This window comes from Porites lutea, chromosome 4 (assembly GCF_958299795.1).
Source record: "Porites lutea chromosome 4, jaPorLute2.1, whole genome shotgun sequence".
NCBI lineage: Eukaryota > Metazoa > Cnidaria > Anthozoa > Scleractinia > Poritidae > Porites > Porites lutea.
In genome coordinates, this window is record NC_133204.1 from 11,118,281 (window position 1) to 11,131,123 (window position 12,843).

Sequence of the window (12,843 nt, forward strand, 5' to 3'; positions counted from 1 at the left end):
GCCACGCCTATTAGCAGGTCTTGATTGCCACTATCAATAACGGCCACGAAGGGCTTAGTTTTTATACATAAGGGAGTGATTTACTCTTTGTTTATGTTATATTTAAGGAAAAATGTGTTTTTATACTCTATTCAGAAATGAAGATCTTCTGGAAAGAAAAAATGGCACACAACTCTCGCAACAACGAAAACGGGTGTCTCTTTTACCTGCCGTCACTGATGGACAACTTCTCATAATCGTAATAGACCACATGTGTTACACTATTAAGTATGCATGAGAACTCGGGCTTCTTTTTCTTTTTTTGTTGTACTTCATGGTTCACTGTTTCTTTCCGTTAAAAAACCAATATGCGAGCGAACGATGAGAATTTTCAATTTCGCCAATCCAAACTTGGGAAATATGATACATTTTATTGTTGACACGTAAGAACTGTACGATCCCATCAGAGGTGATCATTTTTAAGGGTATACAGCGGGAACACGGACAGAAAATGGACGCCAAACTCATGGCCACTTGCTTTATTGCCGTTTGTTTGTTGAACCTACTACTTGAAACCGACGCTCAGAAGAACGGTTTTCGCGGAGGATCGAAGTCGTACGAAGTTCACGTCGAGGCTAGCCAAATGGGAACAAATCTCCATTATGAATTGCCTGAATCTAAAGTTAAGGCGACTTCTACAAAAGACTGGCTGGTAGATAATGACAACGCGGAGATGATACTGGCAATGAACAGTCCTATTTTGGCTACTGTTAATGTTAAACATCCTAAGTTTAGCATGAAGGGACAATGGCCGGGCTACAAAACGAGTTTTAAGGTGCCTGAAGATGTTACGGTGGGGTCAAAGAGAACTGATTTTGCCAAGAGGAAACTTGAAAAGCACCAGATATCAGGACAGAAAAAGCATCAACTCGACGGAGACATTTCTAGTAGCGGTAGATCCGTAAAAAGACAAGCAAGAGCAGATAGAGAAACCGCAGGCTCCGGTCTTTTACTTTCCGAAATCGCGGGGAAATTTTTAAAGAGGAAAACTACAGGGGTAAAGTCACACCCGCAAGAAAACAGTGGGGATGTCGTCAACATCTCAAAACTTCTCCTCCCGATAGCGGGAATGAAAAACATAGACCTTAAAAATCCCCATATCAGCAATGCTATGAAAGGAGTTATCACTCATGCCAGGAAGGTGGTGGATGAAGCAAAGACAGTCTTGAATGATGCGGCAAGTTTTATTACCAGGGTACGAACGCTTGTCAAAGTTACTAAAGATCAAACGAATATCAACAGAAAGGGGGCCGTGACAGACGTTGTTGCCAAGGGAACAGGAAAGACAGAATTGAAAGGTCTCACCGCACAACCTTTAAAACATTTAGGACCCTCATCTCAAGGGAGCACGAAACTCGAAAACGGAAACCGACAAAACCGGAAGTCGAAATTGAGTGACCCAAGTTACCGACTGAGGGAGAAGAAAATAGAAAATGGAGGGCTACAAAGTACAAATAACAGCCCCGGTAAAAAAGATGTGTCGAAGCAGTCATATATTGATCCAAAGGAAAGTTCAAAAGACCATGAGAAATTTAAAGACTCAAAAATAAGAGCTATAGAAAGACGAGGACTTCCAGATACACTGGAAAGTATTCTGTACACTCTAAACGGGCTGAAAAATATTCTAAAGTATCACTAACTGGAGGTTGCCTGGTGCATTCCATGGGTGTACCGTAAATCCTCTATGAAGCCCCCTGGTGGGGGGGGGGGGGTGGTTATTCATTTCAAGCACGTTCGAGGGAGGATGAGGGCTTAATAGAGAGGGAGTTTATCTAATTTAGCGATTATTATGGTATCAATTCTCCACAACTGAACGTAGAACGCAAAGAGGGAAAGCTCAGGCACATGCAGGTGGAGGTAATGCAGCCGAATATCCAAAACAAATCCGACCTTCCTGCACTGGAATATATCATACCGTCTATCATTTAACAACAAAGGGGGGAGGGTTCAAAAGAGAATAGGGCTTAATTACTTTCTTTCCATGAAAAGGAGGGAGTCGAGGGAGCTTATTAGAGAAGGGGGGCTTAATAGAGGATTTACTGTATTTCAGCTGTGTATTTCCCCTCTCCCTTTAGCTTATCGAACAACGTAGACCAAAATTATTACGCATCATGTAAAACTTTGCGTCTGTTGCTTAACCGCTGGGCTATACAAGCCTATTTCAGTTGTTTAATTCAATCCCCTTCCCAGAGGCCGCGTTACCCTGGTCCATCAGACGGGTAACAGAGGCCTCGGTTAAATTCAGTCTCGTTCAAGAATACATACTTAGAAAGATGACAAATACAAGGTAATGTATACCTAAAAAACCCAAAGCAATCATTTTTAACGGGCATGGGGTAGGGTAGGGTGGGAAAATAGGGTTGGGATTAGCCATTCTCACTTTCTCCCGTTACACACCTTGTTTATCCCTCCCCCGCTCCCCACAATTTTCCATAAGAATTGTTTCCAATTTCTCTAGGGATGACCGTACTAATACCAAATTAAGTACTGAAGCACACGTACCAACTCCCTCGGTGTGGCCGGTAACTTACGCACGCGCACAACCATATCACCCCGGCAGTGGTTCACAACGGCAGTGGCAGCCATGGACAGCTGTTTCGCCCTTATTGGGGCTCATCAGCATCGCATACCCGGGAGAAGTTGAAAACAATTCTTTTGCAAACTTTTTGTGGGAAAAAGTGGTGCTAGGGAGGCTTTTAAAGGGGCTTTGTCATGGTGATATTGCAGTTTTTGGTCAATTCTGTGCTGAAGCCACTACTTGCTAGCTTTACCCATACACAAAAAGCTCCTGTAGAGTTATGTAGAAGTTATCAAGCAAATTTCATCAGGAGCACCAACCATGATAGTTTTTGTGATTTCTGCGGGCATAGCATTGAAACTTGAAAAAGTTGGCCCAATTTTTTCAAGTTTTAATCCATGTCCTTCTATTCCTTGCAACGCCTAAATATCCCGGGGGGACTCCGCATATGAAAGGGATCGGGATGCTCGTCGGAAATTTTGAATTAAACCCCTAAAGGAGACCAAGGGCGTGGCCCACTCTTTTTTTTTTTGACCCTAAAAGAGATCATTCTAAACTTTGATCACATGAATCGAGTAAATAAAACGAATTGAAAATATATAATTGTTTAATATTTCTTGGAGTGCAACCCTACAAGAGACCTTTACGGCTAAATTTAATGGTGTTTTTCCCAGAACACCCTAAGTGAGACCAAAATCCGAAATTTACGCCCTTAAGGGAGACGACGAGCATCCCCACTCCTTTCATATGCGGAGTCCTCCCCCCCCCCCCCCCCCCCGTGCTAAATATATAGCCTTAAATAAGAAAACTGGAACATTAACAATTTTTGGAATTCAATTGATACGGGAAAATTTTTAGCTTTTCAAAAAGACAGCAAATAGCATGATGAAGCCCTTTTATAATAACAGCATCAATGGGCACTTCTGAAAACGTCATATTTAATGGCAAACATCATAAAATACAACTATGCTAGTTTATTTTACCTTTTACAGACATTATTTATCAATGCTAAGTATTAAGTCATATATATACTATGCTAATATCTAGACTAGTAGACAAAGATGAATAAACTGCACACTATTGTTGGTTCCAATAATTATTATCAGTGAAATTCTCTATATTCTATTATTAAAAACTGATCATTGGATAATGCAATTCTAGAGCTCTGATTGGCTGAGCCATCATGGTATATGAGACATTATAACATGTTCTCCAAATATGGTAACTGTATGCATCTGCTCAAAATTGAAAACAAGCTGAACTGGTTGTTTTTACAAATAAAGTCGGAAAGAATTCTCGATATTTTGTGAGCGTTTTTAATAAAACAAATATTCCACTCACACTTGATGGATAAGAGATGATTATAGCCAACTTGGTGCTACGCACCATTGGCTATCTACCATCTCATATCCAACATGCACTCATGGAATAAATGTTGATTGTTCCACTTCTCCTTGACAATAATGTTACGTCAAAATACACTTTTCTACCTAAGTGAGATTATTCTCCATCTACGTTTACTTAGGCACTGCTATAAAGCTTATTTTTTTGGTTTTCTTGCTTGGACCTGACCTATCAGATCTTACATAGGTGGCGCTCAGGCAGAGATAAATAAATCTCCTAAAATTCTCCAAATTGAGTACTGTGGTCTTAGAACTTCTACCGCTCTATTGGCGACTGCCGGTCCAATTTCTTCCTATAATGTCAGTGATTACATATTAAATATGTGAAGCAAGAAGGGAACAAAAATGTCATAAGTTCCCGAATGTTCCACACTAGAGTAATGTGTGTTGAGTTGGGCTGTCTCATCTCGCCCTTGTGCTTTGCGTAAACATGCGAATAATGTTAAGACTGTCCGCGTTTGATTTTAAGGATTAAAGGTTTACAACTGTAACTATAGCTTTCTGTGCCGCAATCATATTGCACAAATACATAGGTAATAATCACTCTAAGTGGTTACAAATCACTTTTGACAAGTTTTCAGAAGTCATTTCAGTCAAATTTTCAGCACCAACTGTACTGACTGCATATTTTTGATTGGAAATTAAAGTCAAGCTATAAACTAGACTATTACACCTGAAATTCTTTGCATTATCATAATATTATTGCTCTTATTTTTTTAAAAGTTGTGCAACAAACCCTTGACACTTTTCTGAAAAAATAAATCAGCCCACAAAACGCGAATCAGAGGGGGAAAACATGAGCTTCTGCTATAAATAGGCCAATTCCGAGTTATGAAAATTCTCACTTTTCAAAACAAGGCTAAATGGAAAGGTTTTTTATGAAAATGAGTTTTATTTACATGAGACTACAAATCGTTTTTAGATTGATGGCTTGGCAGTTAGCCTCGCTTTGAAACAGAGGCTTGGCTAGTCGGAAATGGCCTTCTCTCACAAGTAGTCAATCACTTCTCAAGCACTGTCTAAAATATAAACAATGCACACTGCCACTGAAATACAGAGTAAACTAAAATTAATAAACACAAAATATAATTCCTAATTTGCCATTACTTATCAAAGAGATCTTTGTCCAGGAGGCAAGCCTACTAAGTTCCTTTCAATTTATACAGAAAAAAGAAGTGTTGGCGTTTTCCAAGAAATACAGGTGCATTCAAAATAAATGTATAAGTTGCCAGCAACACAAGGTTGCATTATCCTTGACACACGGAAAATTAATGGCAGGAAGATGAAGTTTGTCTTGCCTCCAAGAGAAAATCTCACTAACTATACAAGTGTACATTATAATTTGCCTTCAACACCAAGTGCAATCAAGACAATAACCCCAATTATAACTAGCAACACAAATATCAGCAGCAGGCACATCTTCTGGTTCTGCCACCACATACGTTTCCGCAGCCTTGTGGATTGTCTGTGGAATGACTGAGCCTAAAAACAGCAAGAAAAAAAATGAAATAATTATTTAGCTAGACAGTAAAATTTGTGAAAAATGTACCCTGCAAGCAGAGGTTTCTCTCTGGCATGGCTTTTAGCGTTAATGAAGTCGTTCGTGTGGCTTGTCAGTCCCATAGTTGGTTTGTTTTATACACCCTAGGAGGCATAAACAAACTAACTATGCGACACAAATGACTTTGTAAATGCTAAAAGCCATGCAAGAGAGAAAAGGTATGAAAAATGGAAACCTATGCCTGTTTATTTATACCTGACCGGATTTTGGAAAACGTTACTGCAAAATGGAACTCTTCTCTCAAACAGGTTTTTTATTTTTCAGCCAAAAACGGTCTCCAAAGTAGCCACTATAAAAGCTAAAGGCGTAACTATTGCTTTTTAATTCTCTTCTCCTACTTTCTTTCTGCTTGCTTTTTCTTTCTCTCCTTTCCTTTTCCTTGGTTAGTGTGATTTTCAACCTTCTCGAGCACAACAAAACCTGCCTTTTGACCCTTTTTCACTCAAATGACTGCAAAGTGAAAATGAGCCACATTTTTATGCACTGATTAAAACAAAATTTAAATCTAAACTTATTCCTTTCGAATTGTGTTCATAAAGACCACATTTCTAGTTGAAAATATAGATATTTTTCAGCTGATGCACACAGATTGGTCATGAAAACTCAAAAAATTCTCCCTCTCTTCCTTTAAAATAACTTTTTGGTCAACAACCGTAACAATTTATACTTGTCTTCCCAAGCACTTTTTCACACTACTCTGACTTAGAAAATCCTAGTTGTAGATGTCTGTTGAGATGTTTAACACCTCAATGCTACAGACAAGCAGAAAAAGAAGCATACTGATTAAAATAAACAAGTTGTATTCTAAAATAACAAGCTTGAACATTTTACCAGAAAGAAAGAATAATCTAAAGATAATTTATGCTACAAGTCAAAAAAAGGGAAGGTGGTAGTGGCGGCTTTCCACCTAGTAAAAAAAAAAGAATGAAAACATGAGGATTAAGCACCTAATTGAGAAAAACAAAAAGCAATAGAAAACTTTATTTTCTATGTTTGCACAGCCTGATATACACAAAAGAGGGTGAGAAAATTTGAGACAGCACTAGTGTTATGCAAACCCAAGACAAAGGAGAAAGTGTGCATAACTTTCTAGAATTCTTCCAACCCTAAGTGTGTTTATATCAGGCTAGGCAAATACAGCAAAAAGTTTTCTATTGTTCATATCTATCATCATCAAACTTACACTGTCATTCAACTCTTCTGTTTTTCCAACAAGGACATCTATTCTTTCACCTCTTTCAAGTACTTTTTCTACATAAAAACAGAATGACCAAGGCGATCAAGGAATATTACATGTACCTGTAATAACTATAACAAAATTTATTGATTGTTATCATTATCTTTATAAACTTCAATGCCGTAATAAACTAACTAGTCTGCTTATGTCAAGTTTTATTTAGTTTACTGTTTGAAATAAAACACCCGTGTTGGATCAGACAAGTACATGATGAAGGAGACACTAGCAATGCTAGGGGTCCCAGGTTCGAGTCCCACTGTGACAGCAAGCTCAACATGTTTCTTAGTTATCCTGACAACAGATCCCTGTTTCCGCTTGTAAATAGTCAACTGGTTGCCTCCTACACTGTACCAGTTGGGGTTTTTAATCCTGCTATGTTATTTTGTATTACTTGTTTCAGACTGTCAAGTAGGTAAACCAGGAAGGGGAAGTCATTCAAAATGAATTTAACAGAATGATTAACGGTAAAACTAAAACAAAAATGACAAAGTGGCCTTTAAATAACACAAAGTGCATGAAATGTAATCACAACAAATTGAAACAAAAACGAAAACAAACACAGACCATCTTTAGTTACCAATTATTCTTCTTTGTACTCGCTCACAAATTCATTTTAACGAATAAAGAAAAGAAAATTAAAATATAACAGTAATCTGTCTATTGCAAAACAATAATTCACATGCAGGTTGTCTTTGTCTCTAAAAAGTGGGGCGTATTCAGTTATTTAACACAGTGATTAATAATTACCGGTAATAAACTTGCAGTTACAGTAACTTTTTTATAGTCCTTTACTATATTGATTCTTTTTTATCTGACCTGCACTATTAATAATTTCGTACCAAGACTGTGTACTTAAGAGTTGCAATCTGAATCCATTACCTATATTTTGCGTCATGACCCCTTTCACCTCATTCACTTCCCGTCTAACTTTGGCAATTTGATCTGTGTCGTCATACCCTGTATCAGAAAAGAGAGCCTGGGGAGATAACAGACAATAACAAAATTTCAAATATGAGATGGTCATAATGTAATGTGAAGGAATGTTTATAGGATTAAGACAGCGATACCAACCAACCCCTAGAGCTCTAGTGTCATGTCAACTTTCCATTATCAAACTCGATCCCTGTCACTGCCAAATCACTACCCTTCACCTTGAATGTCTTCACTGATGAGAGTGAACAACTCTTACCTAATGCACACCTCAATATGACAGGCAGCCCACTAATATGGACAGTAACCAAATCTTTCAAACAAATCCTTCAACAAACTCTTGCTATTACAGACCTGCCAAAATGTTCTTTGGTCTTAATAACACATTTTATAATTTAGACTCTTGATAACTAGTAACTTTGCACATTTAGGACAATACAGAACAAATATTGCCTTTGTCTTTTTGGTCATGCAGACTCTGTGCATCAGCCAAAATTCTTTCTTGCTTATTTCTTAAGACCAGCTAGCTCTGCAGCCCAAATCTTGCTGCCACAAATGTTCGTCCAGTGATGGTCCAAATATTTCAACTTTTTCACTATACTATAATGGACTAGCAACTCCCACAAACTGCAGTCTATATATATTACCAAAAGTCCCAAGGGTTTTTTTAACAGGTAACAGTTTATTATAAAAAGAAAGAAAATGGCAATTAGAAATAAAGATCAAGGAAGTCTGCTTTTTTATCCATTGCCTAACTCACCATCTGACTGGCCAGTACTTGTCCAAAATCTCTTTTGAACTCATAAGCATGAGCTGTTCTTGCTCTTTGTTTTAAAGAGCTGTTTTCAAAACGCCTTTTGATCTGCATGAAAATTAAGACAATAATGCTAAGCAATAGGGTGTATATGCTGAGACGAAATATTTTAAATTCACATCTACAGTTTTCACTCTGTTCAGGGATCATTATACATTTCTGGGAAACTGCCCACCTACCCCTTCCTTACGCCGACATTAACACTTATTTCTCACTTAGGGCAAAATGTTGACTTAAGGAGGGGTAGGTGGGCAGTTTCCCAGAAACGTATAATGATACCCTATTGAATGTGTCTTACTCCAGAGGTTTTATTTCTAGCCTGCATAATTTAATTCCATTGTAATGCACCAGGCAATGTTAAGCCTCTGGCCAGGGGGGCCGGGCATCCCTGGAGGATCTGACTGTATTTCCTCCCATGTGGGTGGGGAATAACTAAAGATTTGACGTGACACAGGAGACCGAGGGTGGGGAAGTTTGTAAAGATCTCTCAAGAGCGTGGAACCTAGTCTCAGCCGGCCATTTTGATCTACCCTTGGATTGAGTGGGACAACTTACTGCAAGTCGTGGCACCAACAGTATTGTGTTGGCTTCGAGATCCCAACTGATGACTATGACTGGAATTGTCTCCTCTGTATTCCAGTAGCTTGCGTGGCAAGTGCAAAAAGGGAAGGAGGAGGGGGAGAGGGAGAAAAATGTGAAAGGGAAAAGACAAGGGAGATCTACCTTCTCTTCTCTTGTTTCCTTCCTCTCCTTCCCCTACCCCTCTCGATGCCTGCTACACAAGCTACTTGCAGAAGATCTCTTGTGACGTGCTACTGTCTTATTAACCAAGAGTGAGGTCAATACTGGGAACTCTCAGACTGAGGCCTTGATGTATTGACCAAGCAATAGCAGACGAGGTTGATAAGTTTTTATGATATTGCCTTTTCATTATGGACCTGAGCCAGTCGTCAATTAAAACCAGCAACTGGTCAGTAGATAACTTTAAAAAAAACATGTCACCTCAATGAATTGTACACTTGAGCCTGCGATACAGTCAGGTGACACTGCTCAGTGCCAGCCCTTTTTGACATGCCTTGGACACCTAGCTAGTAATACCCAGTCATTACAAGAATGCCCAGTCCCCCCTAACCCTACACCATAACATCAACAGGTGCATAAGACCTTTAATAATATACAGGTTAGTCACTGTTAAACTTCCAAGTCAAAGTGAATTTATTCTGAGTCTAGATGAATTTGGAAACAGATATTATTGTACTGATAAGGAAATTGCTACCACTTTACTAAAAATGTTAATGATGAATTTGATCCAAAAATTTGAAAAAAAAATACATACAAAGGGGATTCACCATGAAATCAGCACCTATTTTTTCTGTAATTTCTTGTAAACCTTCTCCATTTAACCTTACCTCTTCTAGGAAAGCATATGGTTGCCTCTTCCCAAAATCCTCATCAGCCATACACAGAAAAATTATTCCATCATTTACTATCACGTGAAAGTGGTAACTGGAAAGCAATGAAAACGTAAACGACAAAAAATTATTGAGATTCGAATTTTCAAATCTTTTTGCTCTAAACAGGTAATTCTTAAGGTTATTTAAGCTTGTGTTTTGTACAGAATTAAGTTTAATTGGAATTATTTTTTTACAAATCTTTAATCATTTTTAAGTTTACAAAAGCAGTTCAATGACGTCTCTCTTCTAAATTACTTTTTCTCCTCCACGCACATCCTCTAAGCCCCTTTTTTCTAAGCATAATATTCTTTCACTCTACTCTATCTATAAATTCCATGTTGCTTGTTTTGTATTCTCACATTTTAATAGCCTTTTACCTACTCCTGTTTCCTCGATCCTTCATTTTAATTCTGAATATCACAATTATATGACTCGTTCACGTTTTAATCTGCATAAAACCTGTCATAAGTACCAATTTGCTATCACTTGGCAAGCTCCTATTATTTGGAATGATATTCCGTTAACTGTGCGCAATAATCTCACAGTAAGTAACTTTAAAAAAAACTTGAGACTGTATTTTTCTGAGTAGTTAATTAGCCTACGCATAATCTGTACACCTTATGGGACTATACTAGGCAGGTCCGTAACCAGGGGGGGTGCACGGGGTGCATTCGCACCCCCCCACAGGCCTCAAAGGTCTGCATTTTGATACTCAATATCCAGTTTAAGGAGTGCAGTCGGTTAAACTGAAGTTTCAAACTTAACAGTGATATTTAAACAAAATCAAAGAATGGAAAAAGCAGTAGTGTATTCACTGGGAAAATAAAACCAGCTGCACTCTAGTAGCCCGAGCCATTCAGAACATTTCAATGAGCGCACAGATGTCCCAGCGTATCTATATGAAAGATGAAATTAACGTGCGCACACTTTTGCACAGGCCAAATACACCAGCCAAAGCTCTTAAGGAGTGCGATGATGATCTCTTTCCAAAGAGGGTCTAGAAGAGGGATAGGCGTAAAGCGGCCAAAAATTTAGTCGATAGCCGTAAAAATTGAAAAATTTTAACTGTTAGCCGTAAATAGGGTAAAAAAGAGTTAACCGTAAAAGAAATTGTTTCCTAGATTTGTTTATTTTAAGGAAGGTGCTAAACTCGCTTATGGTTGCTTTTTTTATTTCCAGGCTACCTTTGACTCCGTACGCACGTTAGGCCAAGCGCCTTTTAGGTGTTGACCTAGACCTAGGCTCCATTTCCGCCACTCTCTCAAATAATCAAGTTTTTTTCCATAGCAAAAATCTGGCTTCTTGCTGGCGATTACTATTTGTGATTTTCAGGAGGTCATGCCCTCGAAATACTAGTGAAACAACACACAGAGATGTCACTGTTTGTAAAACATGTTGTCGATAAACAACAATTCCCTGTTTTTCTCTGATGCTACGGTAGACATTGCCATGCCTAGTCCCTGTACGGCGTCTTCCCACACAATCTCGGTCAAGGCAATTTGGTGGCGTATCTATCCCTGCAATGAGCTGTGAATGTGAAAGAAGTGCGAGTTCTTTAAGGCGGCTGCATACATATAACAGGGCATGCATGGGCCAGGAAAGGCTGTCATCCCTTGCACTAATGCACTTACATTATCAAGTTAAAATTGTTTTGGATGAGGTGATAAATCTGTTTGCCACCAAACACCCACGGAGGCTGGAGCTCGGGATTATTCTGAGGGATTAGTTCCGCAGTATTTTGATGTATCATTCGACAGCGTTAAAATTACTCCTTTATAACTTTATTCAAACAGTTGTATTTGACAAATGTAATATTCAGTTCCTACCGTGTACTTTGCCATTACAATTTCTCATGTATTGCTACTTTCCTAAATAAACGGATCAGACAATAAAATATACATTTCGGTAGTTTGGTCCACTTTGGTCTCGTTAGCACCCCCCCATATAAAATCCTGGTTACGGGCCTGCTAGGTGTATTTGTTTGTAGTTGTTTGTGTGGTTTATAGGAACTATTAGTTGTTTGTGTGGTTTATAGGAATTATTAGGAATATTAATAGGTTTATAGGAATTATTAGTTGTTTAAATATTTGAAATTAGTTGCCAAGTATTGTATTTTAGTTATAAATTTTTCTAACTGACCTTTTCTTTCTTGATCTAATTGTATTGTAATTATTTTAGTTAAAGCCTTCTTCTATTCCTGTAAATTCTTCACGTCTTTTTTTCTTTGCTGACCTCAGGCCATTTAAGCCCCCGGCTTTGGCTGTTCTTGTGTATTTTTTTTCTTCCAGGAATTGATTAATTAAACGTAAACGTAAACGTAAGGAATTCCTCACCACACGCGTAGATTAGCACTTCTTAAACAAAAACTGTGGGACTTTTCCTTTCAAAATTGAGTACATTATGTACATCTGAAACTACATCATAACTTTAGCGAAGTGGATGAAATATAAGCTTATTGCGACATCGCTCTCATCGCTGCGCGCAGAGAGGCCGAAGACGTCGATCGTCGAGTCATGACAAACATTAATTGCTGCTGAGAGCTGTATAATAAAACTTCTCTTAACATTAGAATGTTCAGTTATTTTAAGTGGAAAAGAAATTAATTTCATTTACACTCCTATTCCAAAGTGAGATTACACAAGCATAAGTAAACAGCTGAGTCGACTACTCACCTTCCAGAAACATAGGTGCATTTCGTGTCATCGTGCAGGGGGATTTTTTGCAAGATCGAACCTGTTATTTGCTGAAAGTTGCCTGTTGTTTCCGTGTAATCCACAAGCACAGTCGTACCACGAGCTATCAAACTGTAAATTATTGACATCGCAAAAGTTTGCTTCGTTTCTTCGAACCAGGAAAATCGCACAAAACGTGCTTACGCTGAATGGTC

General features: G+C 38.4%; 2 protein-coding genes across 2 annotated transcripts; one reads left to right on the top strand and one right to left on the bottom strand.

Moving 5' to 3' along the window:
- Positions 1-329: 329 nt before the first annotated feature.
- LOC140935854 (uncharacterized) lies at positions 330-2,181 on the top strand. The gene has a single exon (XM_073385431.1). It carries the CDS (start codon positions 491-493, stop codon positions 1,676-1,678), a length of 1,188 nt encoding a protein of 395 aa, XP_073241532.1. The 5' UTR covers positions 330-490; the 3' UTR covers positions 1,679-2,181.
- Positions 2,182-3,469: 1,288 nt separating this feature from the next.
- Positions 3,470-12,843, bottom strand: LOC140935855 (vesicle-associated membrane protein 7B-like). Its single transcript, XM_073385432.1, has 6 exons — positions 12,629-12,843; positions 9,912-10,008; positions 8,449-8,550; positions 7,638-7,734; positions 6,705-6,772; positions 3,470-5,442 (listed from the first exon to the last, which is right to left on the bottom strand). Exons 1-6 carry the CDS (start codon positions 12,775-12,777, stop codon positions 5,296-5,298), a joined length of 660 nt encoding a protein of 219 aa, XP_073241533.1. The 5' UTR covers positions 12,778-12,843; the 3' UTR covers positions 3,470-5,295.

What these genes read in the sequence shown, in the direction of transcription:
- LOC140935854 (XM_073385431.1), top strand. Translation starts at nt 491, where the DNA reads ATGGACGCCAAACTCATGGCCACTTGCTTTATTGCCGTTTGTTTGTTG.
- LOC140935855 (XM_073385432.1), bottom strand. Translation starts at nt 12,777, where the DNA reads ATGTCAATAATTTACAGTTTGATAGCTCGTGGTACGACTGTGCTTGTG. An exon ending in TGCACCTATGTTTCTGGAAG is followed by an intron (nt 10,009 to 12,628) that starts GTGAGTAGTCGA and finishes ATTGCTTTCCAG; the next exon opens with TTACCACTTTCACGTGATAG. An exon ending in AAGTACTGGCCAGTCAGATG is followed by an intron (nt 7,735 to 8,448) that starts GTGAGTTAGGCA and finishes TTATCTCCCCAG; the next exon opens with GCTCTCTTTTCTGATACAGG.